The sequence below is a fragment of the Gymnoscopelus microlampas genome (assembly GCF_963454915.1).
Source record: "Gymnoscopelus microlampas genome assembly, chromosome: 10".
Lineage (NCBI taxonomy): Eukaryota > Metazoa > Chordata > Actinopteri > Myctophiformes > Myctophidae > Gymnoscopelus > Gymnoscopelus microlampas.
The window spans coordinates 32541925-32561598 of NC_139947.1; the positions used below are offsets into that span (position 1 = coordinate 32541925).

Here is a 19674-nt window from a genome sequence, read left to right on the forward strand (position 1 = left end):
TATACCTTAAATTCACAATTTAATACCCTCTCTGCAGGGTCTCAGCAAGCAGAACTAGAAGCATGAAAACTGAGCAGTTGTCTTTAGGGAAGCAAAACAGAAGGGCAAGCAGAGTCAATATCAAGTTGTGATGGGAAGGGGGGAATTGAACTACAAGGAGCCATTATGGAAAAATTCAGCAATTCATGTGGAAAGCTGATCTTGTGGGCCAGTAGAGAGTAAACTGGAACCCTAGATGTTCTACAATGTAGACGTTAGTAGCCGGAGGTGAAATACATGTCTATACACGGGATGGCAGTAATCACAAGGGGCTAATGGTCGTGAATCACCACAACAGACACACATTCTGTCAATGAACACTTACACCCTGGCCTGTATATCCTATATGGGCCGGGATCATTCAGGGCGCTATACTAGGTATGCTAGCATTTCTCTCTACATCCAATCTCTTCGCTCACAAGGCGTCGTGACGCGTTGTGAGCTTGCAGATCTGCTATTTTCGCAGGTTCACCCCAGAATGGGGATACTAGGGTTCAAGTGTAGGGGCCACATCTATAGTGGGATGTTTTTACCCATTTGCTTCAACAAACCTTCTCGGTGGGAAAATGTTCATCAAATGGCCTTTCATGGCTAAGCTGAGGGCGTGGAGGAAGCAGATCATATCAAAAGATATAAAAGGTGAAATGATGAGGAAAAACAGCAGGAAAAAAAACAGGGAGGATCCAGTTGGAAATGATATCACATGGAAAAGAGTGGTAATGAGGCAGGGACTAGATAGCTGTGGTTGTATCACTGTCCATGGGAAAAAGGATAATGCAGCCACCAGTGTGTGTGTGTGTGTGTGTGTGTGTGTGTGTGTGTGTGTGTGTGTGTGTGTGTGTGTGTGTGTGTGTGTGTGTGTGTGTGTGTGTGTGTGTGTGTGTGTGTGTGTCTTTTACCTTTTTGGGAGAGAAGACTCCCAACGTGCCTCCATCCTCACGGATTGCCACCCCCATCTCTGCAAGCAAAGCCTCCCTAAATGATGAAAATAAATTCAGGTCAAACTCAAATACCTTGGTATGCATCGTTAACAGAGGTGTAAAGTAACTAAGTACATGTACTCAAGTACTGTACTTAAGTACAATTTTGAGGTATTTTTTTGTACTTTTCTTCTGTATTTACAATTTTCAATACTTTTACTTTTACTATATTTTAATTAATATTACAAAACACAAACCACTTCAGCCCTACATATTTCGGCCATTTGAAAATAGCGTATCTATAAGCTCAAAAATTGCTCCATTCAATTTGTTCAAAAAAGAAACTGGTGGCTTCGAGGGTGTGATAGTCAACTGAATACAGTACATGGATATGTCTCTTCCACATATGGTCAGTACTATGTTCAGTACACAACAAATAAAGAAATGAAATCCAAGTCAGCCTGAAGCTTTTGTTTAAAACAGATTGCTATGTGTTTGACTGCTATAAGGTAGCACTTGGAGGACCTGGATTTCTACTGTAAAAATATGACAAGATGAGAGTCTGAAGAACAGTGGGTGACATCACTTCCACTGGCACAGAATGGCACCAGTGAGGCGCAGGGAGAACAAGTGGACAGGCACAGACATGGTTGATGTGACTAGTGGATCAAGGGTTGGGGGGGTGGTGGGTGATAGGGAGGGTTGTAGAGCGTGACGACAGAAGGGGAAGTAGAGAATAAAAGTGAAAAGGGCATGAGACAGTCAGATGAGTGAAGAGAAGAAGAGAGGTTGCAGACGTGTGAGAATACAGAGAGAGCGAGAGAGATAAGAGAGAGAACTGTGTTGGTGGGTGGGTGGTTAGCACAGCATGCTAAGATGAGTGGCAAGATATATGACACACAAACACACACACTAACCTCTCCATACGGATTGCTTCCGTCTTCCGCAATTTCTCCTCCCAGGTCTCATTGAGTTCGGCAATAATCTTCTCTGATTCCTAAGCACATGTCAGAGAGAGAGAGAGAGAGAGAAGTGAACAAAAGGTAGCTTGTGTGTTACAATCTGAACTACTAAGTAAGAGCACTGTCTTAATATACAGTACATAATAACAGCATCTGGATCTGTGGGCTTCTGCGTTTAGCAGTTTAAAGTACAGCATCCCACTGAAGTTGCGTCTGATTTTTCACTCAAAGAGTTTCAACACTCAGAGTATGACAATAATATATAATATACACTGCGTTACGTCACCATTGTTCTGTGTGGAAGGCTTGAGCCCACCCACTGGCCTTAAACGAGGGGATGTTGCTACTAAACTAAGGCTACATCATTTTGTAAAGGGTTAACGCCCTAGCCATCTGTTCTTCTTGACATGGTTTATTGCGCTCTGTGTCACACTACAAATCCTTCTGTGACATGACGCAGCACCAGACACGATAGATTACTTTGAGGTTTTTAAGCATGCACTGTAAAGGCACCTGTGTGCAAGTTTATTGTGTCTTCATATTATTATACACATTTTATGAGCACAATGACAATTGACTATATTCACTAAAAAGGGACCTACTGTAGTAAAGTACATTCACCCGTTAAAAACGCATTCAACATCACTGAAATACTAGAATATCTAGAGTTATTACCATGTATTTTTCCTCTGTAATATGCATTTTGTCAATAAATATGCAAATGCAAATCTATCAACAATCCCCCCATTAAACATCATGGTAGAATGAAGTGCTATGGTTAGTTAAAATGCTCCACTGTGAACACCAATGGAGTGAATATTAATGGCTTCAACCTTCAACTTTTAAAACCGTAAAGATCTAGATCTATTTTTGGTCCAATATCCTCCCTATCTGCGTCGACGCCTGACGTCACTGGATGACAGATAGACTGGGCACCACAGTCGCCATGGAAACTGCTGCTCCTAACGGCTGATCGTTGCCACCCTATGTACTCCCTCATCAACAGAGTTTGACGAATAGTGTGAGAGGAAGCCATGCACAGACACTCGATGAAGATTGGAGGCAGAGAGGATCTTTGATTGCCCGTTACATCTGAACTGCATATAAACAACAATAGTTTGCCCATAACATGAAATAAAGCAGTGAGCTAGATGCTTTTAATTAACACAAACCAATAAAAAAAAGGAATATATATTAATATTTCCCCCTGTCAGTACTTTGATTTTAGTTCAAATTAGGTTGGTGTGTTGAAAAAAAAAAAAACAATCATCTTTCCTCGATAACTATAAAAAATATGAAATTTTATTTTGTCAATGTTCAACAAAGTATTGTACGAAAGTACATATTCTCAATTCCATCATTCTCTTTTTTTTACATTAGAACACTGCAAAGGCTAGCTACTTATCCTCACTATAGTATACTGCAGTCTGTACATATATTGATAGTCTATAGGCGGTCAGAGGGTAGACTGAGACTTCTAGAATTTCCCATTCCTCAGAGACAGAAGCCAGACGTTTTCCAGACAGTCATTTGGAAACTGAGGTGGTGGGAGACGGAGACTTCAACACAGAGAACAGATAGCTGTGGGATTCTGTTGCTCCCTTCTAGGGCAACGTTTTCAGATTTTTAAACTGAACCCTATCATGATGTGAGAATCTGACAGAACTTCTCAACGCGTTCTGTGTCTCAAGAGCTCACTCTCAAAGGCGTTGGAAAAATTCCAGCCTACACAAAGATTTTTCTACTTCCAAGTCCTCAACCCAATAGAGAGATGTATTCAGGTAAAAAAAATCGGGGGAAGATGCTATTTAAGGGTGCAGGATGCAGTGTTTACAGTATGCCGAGTTGAGTATCTGAGTTGCAACTTTTTACGCCGTTGCTGTGCGAGATGCTAGCCATGTCTATGACAGGCCAGGGTGTGTTTGTGTGTGTCTGGAGCCAACCACGAAAATGGCTGGAATGTGCCCTGATCAGCACCACATTTCTTGTGCATGCTATACAGTAAGTAGGCCACAAAAGAAATGTATATTTTATACTTTTTTAAATATTTCAAAAAGTAATTTCATAATGGAAGTCAATGGGGGCTGTGATTGCACTCAATTGAGTCATACGTCATAGATAAGTCATAGATGACTGATGTCACAGGCTGGTCACAAAGTCTGAGATCCACATTGGAGCCAAGCTGTTTCAATGTATATCCTAGACTTCCACATCATTTCCTACATTTCCAACAGTTTTTTTTAAGACATCGTCTCTGCAGCCCGTAGTTCATGAAATATCTGGTTAAAATACTTAATTTTCACTTACTTAAAGGACCATGTCAGTGCATGAAGTCTATCCAGTCTATAAAGCATCGTTGTGATTTAAACTTCTCAGCAGCAACCCCCAGTGAGGCTTTAGCTCAGCGTTTCCCAAACATGGCGTCAGGACCCATTTTGGGGTCATTGATACATTATTACGGGTTGTGAGTAGAAATGAAAACACATTTCAAAAGAATTTCGAACATTTTCGAAAAAACATTAATTAAAAAACACTCACACGTTGTGAGCTTGTAGATCGGCTATTTTCACCATTATTGAAATAGGCATAAGTGGTTCATTCATGATATATTTTTGGGTTCCGGGGAAACACCAAATGTATCTTTTGAGTCTCAAACTGAAAAGTTTGGAAACACCTGCTTTAGCTCATGTTAATTTTCATCATTTCACCGAACTGCATTCAACACAGAATAAGTCCCACCAACTGTTCACTGCTTGTACTTGTATACGTTAGTCAAGTGACAAATAAAACCTTGATTCTTGACGCTGCATGGGATAACTGTCCTTCTGATAGTATCACTGGGAGCACCAGTGTAAATAATTAACTCTCATTAACTCTCAAGACAAATTAGGTATTGCAAGGCAATATATAGTCTGAGATGTTACGCCGCTGTCACGTTATCGTCGCTCAACCCTTTCACTTTACAAAAAGGAGAAATTTTAAACAAAAAAACGTTCTTTCAGCTGAAAATATATCATTTTGGTCAACAACTCTTGTCAAAAGGGTTCTGCAATGGAATATAATTTAAGCTTCAATGTGAGGGCAACACAAAACTACAGGCTACACACACATCCAATTGTTTGGGACGTCACTGTCCTATCCTACTGTAGTTACTGTACATGTATCTTGATTAGACTAGACAAGCGGGGCCTATAATTTACCTTGAGCCTCTCAATGGCCTCCTCTCCTCCTGGGGTGGACATGATGCGCTCCTGGATGCTGGTGACCGACTGCAGCAGGCCCACCTGGCTGCAGAGCGAGCCAGAAGATGGGGAGGCTGTCAGGGAGCCAATAGGGGCTGTGGAGAAATGGCCAGGGCGTTGATTCTCTGAGGCTAGCAAGTATCTATGCTTATTGTTGGTTATGTCTTTCAGGTCTGAGCCAACACCAGGAGAGAGAGATGGAGAGAGAGACATAGAGAGACAGACACAGGGTAGGAGTAGACGGCACACAAAATTGAGGAACCAAATATAAAAAAAAATTAAGATAAGGACGAGGAGTTGGGGAAAGAGAGAGAGAGAGAGAGAGAGGACAAAGAGGAGGAAACAGCAGTGTAAGACACAGATATCACACACCAACGGGTTAAAGGAGTAGTTCACCCAAAAAATGACTTATTTTCTATCAATTGCACACCCCATGAAGCCTTGAATTCATGAGTTGTTTTAAGTTAATGTCGCATTCCTAAGATAATAATTTGATTCCTGTCTCCTACCGGCTAATGTATCCGGTAGGAGACACAAAGTAGATTATTTGTGTCTCCTACCGGAAATACACCCGGTCATCAAATTATTGGCTTAGGAATGTGACAAAAACAAAAACAAATCCATGAATTCAAGGCTTCATGGGGTGTGCAATTGATAGAAAATACGTTTTTTTTTGGGTGAACTCCTCCTTTAAGACAAACACCCAGCAAAATGGTCAGCTACACAGAGCAGCAGTTTTCACGTCAGGTACTGTAATGTCTCTAGGCTAGGAGCTCGGGCAAGTTATCAAATCTTTAACGAGTGCCACTCAATTCCACTTCCTGGGAAAAACATTAGCTTGCAGCTTTAATTCAATTAAAGAGTCTCCGAAGGCCACAATTAAACAGGCAACCTGCCTTTACCACAGCCACAGGCCATAATTAGAGATTATCAGTCATCCAACTATTAAAACGTATAACATTATTTCTAGTGTGTTAAATTGGTCCACTGATACAGAGTTGGCTATCGTCTTGAAATGTATGCCCTGTGTGAAAACTGCTGGCATTGTATCAACTGGAGTATGGGAGGGAGACGTAGGCTGCAAGGAGGAGACATAGGAGTGATAAATATAGGCACATGCTGCCAAAGTTCAGCCTGCAGTTCACTCGTTCGATTCACCCTGGGGCGGATGCACACACAAACAAACACACAAACAGGCCTGGGCCGTAGCGTGACGGTCCAGGCACCCTAGGCTGCAATGCCAGCCTGACAGCGTGTCGCGGGTTCGACTCCCGTTCCCGACGACCTTTGCTGCATGTCACCCCCCATCTCTATCCCCATTTCCTGTCAGCCTACTTTCCCTGTCCCTCTCTAAATAAAGGTATAAAAAGCCCCAAAAAAAATCTTAGAAACAAACACACAAACAAACACACACACAGTCGCACAAATCCAGTGTCACACAGCCAGAGCAGCCTCTATAAAGGTCAGCTAGCTCATCTCAAAGAAATGGCCTGAAGTGTGTGTCTCAGGTGACAAGGGATTTTGCTCTCTAATCCTCAAGGAGAACATTTCAGAAACATTGTCCTCTTAACACAAGTTAAAACCACTTAAACCCTATATTTAGTTGACCGGAGTGGCGGAGTCCCACAGGGCTCTATACTAAGCCCCCTTCTGTTTTCGCTTTATACAAAAGATCTTTGCGATCTACAAGCTCTCAATGTGATGCGTTGTGAACTTGTAGATTTGGTATTTTTGTCGAATGTTCACGCCAGAAAAGGGACGCTAGGGTTTAAGTGGTTATATGGTCAACTGATAAAAGTCATTGAATAATTTCAGAGGTGCTGACATTTATAGTTAAAATTTGTAGAAGGGCGGGAAAGTTATGCCTTTCTTACAGAATTAGGAGAAAAATCAAGACCTAGTTCTTGGCCTACTGAATCTTAAGAGAGGACATAAAGGGGGAACATAAGCCAAATGTATGCTCTTCTCTGTGGCTAATTGTTATTGGGTGAACATACACATGTACACTTTGCAGCTTGTGAGAATTTACAGGGAATGTTGAAACAAAATACAGGACAAGAGAGGAAAGGTTGGGGATTTGGGAGAATAAAGCAAAAAAAGAAAGCACACTAGCTATCGTAGCTAACAGCAACTATTGACTCAATACTACTGCAAAAAAACACTTCAAATGAGCACCAACTGGATACAAATACCTCTAGTCTGGCTAGCCAGTAAAGTAAAATCATGCACCTTTCCGCCTGAAGTTCTGAGCCTCACTTTGAGGACTGAGAAGCTGCATTCTAATGCCTTGAACATTGTCACCTGCAGTGGATAATTAGTAAAAAATGAAAGAAGAAAATCAAATAAAAGTGCGGACCACAAGCTTACTGGCAAGAAGAAGAGTTGGAGAGAGTGATATTAGGAGCCATAATGGTAAAAATGATGTTGGTGGGTTGGGGGAGGAGACAGACAAGATATTCAGATGGAATCAGAGGTTAATGAAGTTAAGACGTCAATCTGTTCCTTGTGAGGTTTTTGTTATTATTTTGTATATTATTAACCAGTGAATAATGTAGCTCTGCCTCAGCCCCATAATTTTGAATAATCAAACCAATGCGAGTGCAAAGCATGCTTATCTAGTGGCTAGTCGTAGCCACATCAGCGGGCCGGTGGAAGCCTTGCAATTCTGCATTTCCTCATGTTTAGCTTTAGCATCTTAGCATCTTCATGCAAAAAGCTGGGGGGGGCGGCATTATTATCACATGGGGAAATGGGTTGGGATATATTAAGCAATGTTAGCTAATAGCTTAGCTAGCAGTAGTAGGGCAAAAAGCAATCAATATACGACGCACGACTACCGCTGCTCATATACACACATTTGCTTCCACTTCCTGGGTAATCATCCCCCATAGGCTCGACTGAGGGGTAAGCAGGAGAAGATGGAAAGGATAAGAGTTCAGGACCAGTAGAATGGAAGGAAACGTTAAAAGACATTTTCTCACCGAGTAGGATGAGAATGAACAGGAGAAAGAGGATTAGACAAGATGGGATGGCTTTTGTCAAGTGCTAGGTTAAGCATGCAATTATGCACATAAACTGGTTATTAACTAATTCAGATATTAGAAATCATTAATAGGCACTATTTCACTAGGCTATGAGCTTATAGTATATGCAGTAAATTAAGTGTTGTGGACTAATGTAGCCTGCACCTGCCATTTGTGGTACACACACAACATAGTCATGTCAATTGTTATATGAAGTTAACGTGGAATCTATACAACATGCACTTGAAAGTGCAATGGTATTTTCAGAGAAAACAAATTGTTGAACCTTAGTGGACAAATTTACCCTTATGGTAAGTCCACGAACACTAAGGAATTAGCAAATTTCACTCACCCTCAGTGTTAATTTATCCATTAGTAACTTTGACAGAGTTCAAATGTGTACATTTGTACACACTCAGAGTTAATTTAACACTATGTTTTTTACTGTGTAGTAGTTGCAGCTCTAATCGAGTTTTAGGCGCCAATATGTGGCCACTAGAAAGGGCAGGGCGTCAGACACAGAGTTGGATGGATGAGCAACAACAGATGAAATGTGAGAGAGGAGATGATGCCAGCTTGTGGTACTGTAGACCCTGAGAGAGGAGGTAGTGTGAAACGTAATGTTGCACACCTTGCAGCTGTGCAGTGTGATAAAATCAAGCCTTACCGTCCAGGATGTCTCCCAGGCCCTGGGCCCGGAGCAGGTCCTTCAGTCGGGTCACCTCGTCCTTCAGATCGCGCACCAGTTTGTTGTTGGGGTCCTCGTTGATGACAGCATTGCACTTGATGTTCTTGGCACGGTCGGCATAGCTGTCGAAGGAAGTGGGAAAAACAACAACCACAGGATAACTTCAGCGGATGAAGACATAAGAAAACTAGAAAAGTGTGCTCCCCAGAGATAATGTGTACCAATTTGTGTGAGTTTTGGTCAAAATCTGTAGTAGTAGCAAATAGTGTGTTTTGAAGAAAATGCACTATGGCAGAAAATGTAATCTGGCACAAACAGGGCCTATAAGTTGCGTCATGATCCAAGGAAGTTGATTGCACGTCCTACGGTTCAAGTGGTAACGGGCAAAACGTGAAGTGGGCTGTTGTAGCGTCACCACAGGTTCTTCCTTGGCTAAGTGAGAATGTGCATGCAAGGTTTCCCAGCAAACATGTGCTGTATTCATGATGTGTGGCATATTGTGCAAAACGGGCCACCGTCACAAACTTTGGAAGCCAATCTTAGCCAATCAGAATGGAATATGAAAAATCTTGATCACATGACAATAGAGATAATGTATACCTGTATAAGTAATACAGTATAAAAGTGTTTAGCAAAAATCGGCCTCCTGGTGCCAGGCCAATGTAAAAAGGTAGAGGTTCTGCTCTGGCCTCCAGGGAATGTGTGTGCACAGTTTCACAGCGATCGGTCCAACGGTGCCAGAAATTAGCTGTACAAAGACAGACGGACGGACACACACACACACACACACACACACACAGACACACGGACACACGGACACACAGACGGACGGACACAGGCGAAAACATAGTATCGGCCACGCCTTCGGCAACTACTTTATTTCAATCACTGTGTCTTAAACAGGAAAACATACCGAAGCGTACTGAGCGTTTCATCGTAGTTGATGTCTGCAGGACTGAGGGCAGCTACCATGGCCGTTCTGGAGTTTCCACCTGAAAACACAGCATCCATAAAGGGTCAGTTCTGTGTCTCTGCAAATCTACTCTTGTGACAGAGGTACAATATCAGATTTAGACAAAAGCAGGACAAGCATAAATTGAATCAATGTTGGTAATACATTTTCAGTTTATACAACTATTATCAGACTGAACTGGTATGTTCATGTGCATGTGGTACTAATGATGTAAGTCTCACACCTGACCTGTCTGCCATACGATTCGGAATCAGAGAGCGGAACGGTCTGCTTGTCTAGTGAGGTTTAAATACAGTGTGCTGTCTTTTTTGTCTGTCATTTTAGAAGTCATATTACACGACACCAACACTTCATCCTTTTCTTGTGAGCCAGGAATCATTTTGCTAAACATTTCATACAGTGCATTATTATCAGATATAGACAACAATGGATTTCCCACTGAAAAGTGAGATATGTCATTTTCTATTATTAATATCATACCAAGGTTCTCTCTCAGCAGCCATGTCAAAACAGAGTCTCTGTATGGGATGAAGTTTTCAGTCTTCTTCTTCTTCTTGCTCTGCGATAAACAAAATAACATGTTATCTTTGCTGTCTGGGAAGACAGCAACATTATTCATTCAATGTTCTGTGCACTGAAAATGACAAATGAACACTGACAATGAGACTAATGTGTGATGACAAATATCTCACATATAGCAGAAACAAGGTCATATAATAATGATTTGATTATATTTACACCGAGAGCAAAGATTGTGCTTTTTGCTTATTCTGAAGGTACCACAATTCATGAGGTGAAATTGTTTTAATAAACCCCCTTTCTTTTCTTCTTATTTCTTTTCAATTTCACAAATTAGTAATATGGTTTTCTTTCCCTTGTTTTGCTTTGGTTTGTTTTATCATTGTGTGGTCAAACCAAACTAAATTCACGGATTCACAGTGGCGGATTAATTCATTAATTATTACCTGGCAATGAATGTGTTAACGCCTTGAACCCTACCATCCCTATTCTGGAGGGAACATATCGGAGAAAATAAAACGATCTATAAGTTCACAAAATGTCGCGACGCAATGTGCTGTGAGCTTGTAGAACGCTATTTCCGTTAAGAGATATGGTGCAGAGGGAAAAAAGAACCGACCAAGTAACTAACAATCAACTAAGTATTAGTTTACTAAGGATAAAGGGTTTAAGTCGTTTAATGTGGAAATGACACAGTGGCATGATCAACATTTCACAAGGATTATCAAATCTGCCTTTCTTTAGGAGAATTGGCATGTTAATAGTTGCGCTGTCAGAGGGTTTACCTTGCTGATAGTGTTATCCTTTAGGTATGCATTATCAGGACAAGGGAGAGAGAGAGAGAACAGAAGGGCAGACAATATTACAGCATGCCAGTGACATACACAGATTCGCTGACAATACTGGGAGAAGAGGGAACAATGGAGGAGAGAGGCTAAGAGAAGACGGGAGGGAAAGAGGAGAGAGAAACGGAGAGACAAGATGCACAACTCACCACTTCAGCCAAGGCAGAGATAACCTTTCCTAATGTGGTCAGAGATTTGTTGATGTTTGCTCCCTCCTACAACCACACAGAATAAAGCAAATGTGTGTTATTCCTGAAGCATCGGTTTGATTTCTGTAATAATTCAGTTGGAAAGCAGCATAAGGGAGATCTACCTTTAGCCTGGTTCCTTTGGCTCCTGTAGAATCTGCTCGTTCACTTCCTGCCAGGTCTACCAGACTGATTTTACTGACCTGAAAGTACAATACATTGATTTGTAACGTCATGCACCAAACTAAAACCAATATGTAAGATGCACCAATGAACCAGAAATAATCACTGCCATCACAATTATTCACAATTGCTAGACCATATTCACACGGCGGCAATTTTGCTCTTACGTCAAACAAACCCTGAGTATGACATAACAAGCAGAATGGCCACTGCGTAAATATGGTCTATAGCGACTGTTACAGCAGAGAATGAGGCCTTATTGTGTTCTTGAACCTGTTGAGAATGAATTCAAGCTTTTGAACAAATTCAACCAAACCACTCAAAAGAAACTGTAAACCATTTCAACTATGTGAATGCTACTGGGAAAATGAGACGCAACACTGCGATAAAATCTGTATCTCACTACAATAGGCATTGTGTTTGGAATAACACAGTGGCTTTTGTTATCTCTACAATCAGAGGAAGTGTGGGAAGCAAAATCCCAAAGGGACATTTCTTTTCCTCAGATCACCACTGACCAAGTCACACTATTGTCTAAACCTCGAACTCAGAGTTAAAAGAAGTGCAGGCAGCGGGTAAAATACCAGTAAGAAGAAAAATAAAAGTATCCTCTCTACTTATGTCAGAGCAGAATGATTGGTCATGGGGTCATGATGTAATGAGAGTATGTAAACCTTGTCCACGTTTTCAGTACGAGCACATTTTATGCTTTTTTTATGTTGCTTTTTTCCTTCTTTAGTTCATATTTCATGTTCCTATGGTAGTAAACATGCTATACATTATATACACACATTCCCTTATCTATGTTATATTGAGTGCATTTCTTGTTTTATCTGCATTTTTAAATATAGCTTCAGAAGCAAAACAAAAAACATGGTGAGAACTTCCACAATAGATTCAGAAGCTGGAGTTAAGACATGTGGAGAAATTCCAAGATAAGTTTCAGAAGCTCAAGCCAAGTCTCAACAGAAGGTTGCTTTTCCTTCTCCCCCTGACCTTTTCTGTGCAGAGGTCTGACTCGCTGTCGTGTTTCTTCTGTGTGAAAACAATGGTGAAGACCGCATGGGACCTGCTGCTGGTCTCATTCATGTTGGTGGCGGCCACAGTTCTGTAAGTCAAAACATAAAACACTTGTCATGTCTCCATATTTCTATGCTTTTTCACAAATTCATGCCCCGTTTTCTACTTTGTCGTCTGACAGTGTCACACAAAAGTAGTGAAAATAGTCAACCTACAAGCTGACCTGTCGCGCCATGAGTGCTGTGAGTTTGTAGATCAGCTATTTTTATCTGATATATAATAACATGCCTAAAATAAGGATGCCAGTTTCAAAGTTGTTAAAGCTCTCTGTGGGTTTTATAAACATTTAACCAGTGAAAAGTATTAACAAGAACTTGTGCTTGAACACTAACTACATTAGATCCATTGGAACACAGGTTCTGTTCTCCCATTTCCTGAAAAGTAACGAGTTTTGGACATACAAGGATTCCACCCGACAGCGCCGATATTTTATTTATCATTAAATAAAAAGGGATATTGATATTGGTTACTTTCTGGGCACGAAGATTAGGTACAATGAATCTCAGGACTCACTTGAATCATCGTCTCTATTACAATTTCTAACATCACTGGGCTTTAATGTCTGTATGAGCCCAGGGAATTACATCATACAGCTATAATATTAATAATATTATAAGGACACCAAACATAAATACACATTTCACAGGGCTCGCCACATGGGAGATATGGGCTTTACACGATATGTTCTAGAAATAAGCCTTCTGAGTCAGCATGGGAAGATTATGACTGTGATGGTGTTACACACACACACACACACACATTATTTCCGTATTTCTCTAGTTCTACACTGGTTTAACCAGTCATTTATGTGTGTGTGTCCGGGTAGCTCAGTCGAACACAAGGTCATGGGTTCGATCCCGGCACGGGTAGCACGGCATGGGTGCGGCAAGTACTGGGAGCTGATGTACTGGGAGATTATGCAGCGCTACACCTTAGCAATCCATCTCCCAGAGGTCTAGTGCATTGAAACAGGGATAGGCCCTCGCTAACTCTTTGACTGCCAGAGTATTTTCATAATGTACTCACCCAGTGCCAAGCGATATTCGAGCGATTTTTGTGTTTTTAGTAGTTTTAAAGTTGTCATAAAAGTTTATAGATACAGCGCCGACGGCCATGTGGACAAAGTAGCAATTGACTCGATAACGCGTCGACTGCAGTCAAAGAGTTAAGTGGCCTTAAAACTCTGGAAGGCCACAGTAAAGTAAAAAAAGTAAGACACACGTGTGTCTTGTGACCCATAAACACAGATATGTGCGTACACATGCCGTTCTAAAAACAACCAATCACCAATCACACAGTCAACAGTCACTATCAACCTGTCAAAAATGCAGGTTAGAAGATTAACATTTCCTGATTCCAAACCCATCTGCAGCTTGCTGGGCAGTCCACTCCGCTTTGCACAGGGTAAGCAGTACTAGAGATTAAGTTCTGGCAGGTTTTAGTTCTAGGCCAATAGGGTTACATGTGGGTCCAGAAATGGGCTCTTAATCAATTCTACTAGTATTAGCTATGGGCCGACCGATGCCGATCCCAATTTTAGAGAGTCCTATGTCACAGATTACCAATGTTTTATTTGACATATATCTTTAAAACATTATTTATAGAAATTAAAAACCTATATTTGATTAAAGTTTCTATTTCAGAACATTTAACTTATTAAAAAATATTATTTAACTACTTAAGCACTGTTCAAAATAGCAGATCTACAAGCTCACGTGTTGCATTGCGAGCTTGTAGATGCAATTTTGAAAAATATTTTTTTTAACTTTTGAATATGTTCATCTATAAAGACAAAGTGGTTGAAAGTGGTAAAAAAATCGGGACACATTGGTTGCATTACTGCCGATAAAGATGTCGTCAGAGATGTTGTCAGAAAAGTAAAATAATGTCCATTGATCTGGCTCTAGAATGACCACCACCCCATCCTCTCTCCACAGATCTCTGCGTCATCCTGGGGCTGGGCTTACCTGGCCTTGTTGCCGGCATCCATGAGGTCAGCGATGTCTGTATAGGAGGTGACGGCAAGCTTGGACAAGTCTTCTACGTAGGGGCCCAGCAGGGGGTGCTCTCGTACACGCAAGTTCCCTTTGTTCTTGGGGTTAAGCAAATCCCGAACTCTCTCGCAGTAGATCTCCATATAACTGACCTAGAAACCACAGCATGAAGAACAAGAGCATCAGTTTGGCTGCCCCCAGAGCTATGCTGCGAAGGCATCGACTTGGAACAACATGCAAACTAAATTTATGTGGTTTTAAATCATGTAGGTCTGTCTGCTGTGTAGAGTTATGCTAAGGGGGTGAAAGTAGGGCTTCTTTGCCGTCTGGTGAGACCTTAGGAACTTTCCAACTGCGGAGAAGCAATATCATATTTTTATCCGGGATAACTTTTTTAAACAATTTGTATGCGTGTGTATGTACTATGTAGGTGTATTTGGGATTCCTAGAATCTGTGAAAGTAGAATAGCGTAACCATCAGGCTTCTCAAGTGTGGAACCTTCTCCCAGTTTTGGTCCAGGAGGCAGACTCCCTCACAAGGGTTAAAAGTAGGATAGAATAAAACCCAGCTGTGGATCGAGGGTTTCCATGGAAACGTCTGCAGACTGTTATTATTGTTGTTATTGACATTATAGTCGTTATTGTTGTTGATGTTATTGTTGAGCATCTTTGTGTCTCGTCTTCCCTCCCTTCTCAGAGCCTGGTTCTGCTCAGGGTTTCTTCCTGTTAAAGGGGAAGTTTTCCTGGCCACTGCTGCCATATTCTTCCTCAGTAGGGAAACAATGGGTCTCTGTTCTCTATGAAAAGTATCTTGAGACAAGATTTAGCACTATAATAAAATTGCATTGTAATGGTTTGGGGTAAAAAATAAAAAATATAAAATAAACTATATATGCATTATTCATACAATATACTTTATTGCTGACAGCATTATAAAAATGTATGTCATTACACAGATTCATTCTGGTGACCTAATGATCCAATACATCGCCTGGGTATAATCACCATACAGCATGAACGAAATAGCCAGTGCTCAAAATACAATCTTAGAATCACCTAGCATTTCATTTTCATACTCAAATTTGTCTTTCAGCTTTGAGCAAACAAGACATTTATATTTCCACAGCTAATAACGTCCTAATAGCGCCGTTGCTAAGGAAACCCCAGAGCTCAGAAGCTGCAGTCAATGTGAGATTGATGTATTATCAGAGTCAACAGACCGCCAAGACTTGAGAGCGTTCATGAGAGAGAGAGAGAGAGAGAGAGAGGGAGGGAGAGAGAAGGGGTGAGAGAGGGTTCATGAGAGACAGAGAAGGGGTGGGAGACAGAAAAATAGGGAGAAAACAAGGCGAGTGTGGGAAGTGGTGAGAAAGAGAATTAGAGACCCCACCACCCCAGGCAGTGAACAGCACACCATGACTTCAGAGGGTTCATCAGAGACAGAACAAGGCAAGTGTAAAGCCTAATTTAAGCTTGATTTATACTTGTTTGCACGCCGGTGTTGCACACCAAAATTAGCAGATGTACAACACGGTGCAACCATAAGCTCCACTCCCTTCTCTCCCGTAAAATGGAAGTGAACGGGATACAACTGTTTCAGTTGCGCATGTGACCGTACCCTAAGCCTGAGTTACACGCCAGTGATGCGCCCTCTACAAGCTCTCAATGCTGCGTTTTTCAGTGCGCGACACCAGCACGTAATACTTCTGTTATCTCTCAAGACAGATTCTAACAGCTGAATCTGTCAGAACCATTGCCTTAAACATGTAGTGTTGTTGTTAGTAGGAAGAAACACAGAAGCACCAGGGCGGAAGTGGACTAAGAAAGGGGGGGAGCCAAACCGAGTCTCGGTTTCTACACAAAAAAGGAGGTGGTGTCGCCAGAGACAGAAGCACCCAGGAGGAAGTGGACTAAGAAAGGGGAGGAGCCAAAGCAAGTTCCTGTTTCTACACAAGAAAGGAGGTGGTGTCCCCAGAGTAGTGATGAGTCGTTCATGATCGATTCGTTCAAAAGAACGGGTTCATTGCCGTGAACGTGAACAAGCTCGTTCACTTACTAAAACTGTTACATTTACACGCCATCGTTCATAACGATTTCATAACAAGTGTTGTGTCGAAGCGTCAACACTTCTCCCAAGTGTGTTTATCGAGCGACATGTTGGACTCAAGAGCCCCCCCCCCCACCCCACCCCACCCCAGGCAGTGTGAAACTCACCTCTACTGAGTAGGAGAGCTCCTTTGGGTTGTTGTCTGCATTGATTTTATCAAACAGGTCTTCACAGAGCTGAGGAGCAGAGAGAGACATTTTTACCGTCAATAAATTGCATTCAGGAAGGAAAAGGAGGAGATGTAAAGGGGATAGAGACATGAGATCAATGGATAAGTGACAAAGGAAAATAAAAACAGTGCATAATATTTTATATGACTTGCTAGGATATTCAGTCTCTTCATATGAAGCAGAAAATAAAACAGGAGGCAGACATAAAGATAACGAGACACAAAGGAGAGTTAAACAAGGAGTAAATATGAAGTAAAGGACCTATAAACATAACAGTAACACAAAACACAAGTCTAAATAAATTAAACATCAAATAACTAAACACTAGTAAAACAATATGGGATCCAGTTCAGTGTCTTAAGGGAGAGACATTAGAAATGGAAAGGACTTTTTAAGTGTGTTTGGATGGTTTTATTAGAGTTGGCTGATATTTTGCAGTCTGAATCTGGATCAAGGAGGTTTGTAAAAATAGGTTGGGTCTGATTTAGAAAGATCACTACACGGAGTAACATTTGTCTACTGAAAATAAGGCCAGGTTCACAAGCCCATAGAGTTGATGAAATTGGACAGCCAATGATCAAATCTGCCTTAGATGAAGCCAGGTAAGAAGACATTAAATAAACAGAAATGTAACTTGACAAAATTCATCGAGGCAAGTGGCAGCCAAGAACATTCCAGTAACCTCATCATCCTCAACATTCAGGCCACTGGACGTCAACACCGTAACTCAATTGTGATGTGCTAAATGCTAGGAACCTAATTTCTTAATGCAGTATGCTCTCAGAGAAGAATGCTTAGCTGCTCAGTTCTAAGCGACAACCCATTATTGTAGCTGACTAAACGCACGTGCAACATATGCGTTGAAATGCGTCAGACTCAGTACCCCATCGCTCGTGTTAATTTGAAACAGCAGTTTGTCTTAAGCTACCAAACCGGACATTGTAGATTGCACAGAGACAGGAAGCTGAGTCCTGCGGGGGTGGGTATTCAGCGCCATTTTCAACCCGGTATCTGAATGGGGACATTGTGTCGTATTATTCGGTCAGCTGCTGCTGATACGCTCCTGGGCTGAGATCGTTGGTAGACCTACATGATCTGCAGCCATGTCTATTTCGGGTCATGCTAACATACTTTCTCGCACACCTTACTGGTCATAGACACCATCAACTGCCAAATGACAACGTAATCCGAAGGCAAAACAATAATTAATGTCAAGCATTTTCCTGTCCATAGAAAATGATTATAAGTAAACAGATTAACATGCAAACCTAGGAACACACACTTTCTGTTATTCCTCCTTACTGGTAATAAACATTGATTTCTGCCAAAAGTTGATGTTCCTGGGTTGTTGTTTTGGTACAACAAGCTTTTTTTCCACATTGAGCATTTTGAGCATTTTAAAATGTTCTTTTTGATATTCTGTTCCATCCATTTTATAAACATGGCACATGTGTAACATTTATCGCCAAGCAAGACCGAGCGCTTGACCAACCAGTGACCAGTTCAATCCCGATATACTACCTTGAGAGCAGGGATTGATTGATTGATTGATTTAATACTGTATTAACGGTTTGCAAAAAAAGCACAGATTTATACAAAAGGATAGTTAAAGGATAACCCCAAAAAGCCTATGGCTTATTTCCATTGAGGTCCTGTGTATTGAATTCATCGAAACATTTAAAGACAAACAATAATATACAAAAACATCATATAAAACGAGTAGTAATCAAAAAGAAAAATATATAGTAAACTGTTGGGGGGTGGGGGGGTTCATTTCCGGTGATAAGCTTAGACTTTTTACAGGGGCCAGTTACAAATTGCAGTTTGAGCCGAATCTAGGTTGAACGAGATTGGTGGAGCTCCCTCTGGTGTTGTGCTTGAGTGCTTCTTTAACGTTTTTGAAGTAGTTAGACAGGTAAATGGGTGTCTCTGTGGTGCATCTTGTAGACCAGTACAGCAACCATTGCGAGTTGCTGTACTGTACTCTGTCCTCTACCCTGAGCCATCCCACCCTAACATAATGAGCAGGGGTTAGATGAGTTGTAGGTGTGAGGGACTTTCTGGGACTTTTCTTTGCCCCAGAAATTATGCCCAAGGATTTAACCAAGAGATAAAACAAGATGAAGTTCCTGAGCTTCAGGGAAAGTTCCTGTGCCTAAAAGGGACCTGTACTTACCATGGGAATGATTCCTTCTTGTCCCTCCTCCTGCTTGCCCATCATTGTGTAAGATTTGCCAGATCCTGTCTGTCCGTAAGCGAAAATGCAGACATTGTAGCCTTCAAAGGCATGCTGCAGCATTTCTTTGCCAATGTCATTGTACACAAGGTTCTGTGATGCAAAGCTGGGGTCCTCCGGCTGTGGGAAAGATATGAACGCATATTGAAATACATATATTTATTTAATCTACTAAGGCTGTTTCAACCTTGGTCAGTATATAATTATAATTGCACTTTGTTGTCAGATGTTGGAGATGCTGTTAACCCATTAAGACCACATAATGCCTTCTAAATCAGTGGTTCTCAAACTTTTTCGTGGCAAGGACCCCTAAAATGATATGATATGTATTTGGCTGCGGACCCCCTCATCCAAAAATGTGTTTTGCCAGGGACCCCAAAAGAGAAGATTTGTGTCCAAAAATTTCAAACACTAAAAAATGTTCCCAAATAGCAGATGTACAAGCTCACAGCATGGCACCAAGTGACGCGCTGTGAGCTTGTATATCTGCTATTTTTTGAGAACC

At 41.3% G+C, this 19674-nt stretch overlaps 1 protein-coding gene across 3 annotated transcripts in view; it reads right to left on the reverse strand.

The window, feature by feature from the left end:
- The window catches only part of kif1b (kinesin family member 1B), a 92718-nt gene that overhangs the window by 51592 nt on the left and 21452 nt on the right, over nt 1–19674 (reverse strand). For 2 of the 3 annotated variants that reach the window (XM_084068670.1, XM_084068671.1), the window contains exons 4-15: nt 19110–19289; nt 16871–16939; nt 14630–14808; nt 12579–12690; nt 11525–11602; nt 11361–11426; nt 10328–10406; nt 9788–9866; nt 8854–8996; nt 5122–5258; nt 1877–1956; nt 939–1014 (exon numbers count right to left, since the gene is read on the reverse strand). In XM_084068670.1, the coding sequence (XP_083924796.1) occupies nt 939–1014; nt 1877–1956; nt 5122–5258; nt 8854–8996; nt 9788–9866; nt 10328–10406; nt 11361–11426; nt 11525–11602; nt 12579–12690; nt 14630–14808; nt 16871–16939; nt 19110–19289 (1278 nt within the window). Of the gene's footprint in view, nt 1–938; nt 1015–1876; nt 1957–5121; nt 5337–8018; nt 8061–8853; nt 8997–9787; nt 9867–10327; nt 10407–11360; nt 11427–11524; nt 11603–12578; nt 12691–14629; nt 14809–16870; nt 16940–19109; nt 19290–19674 lie in introns of all 3 variants that reach the window. The other variant, XM_084068669.1, reaches the window with a different exon arrangement.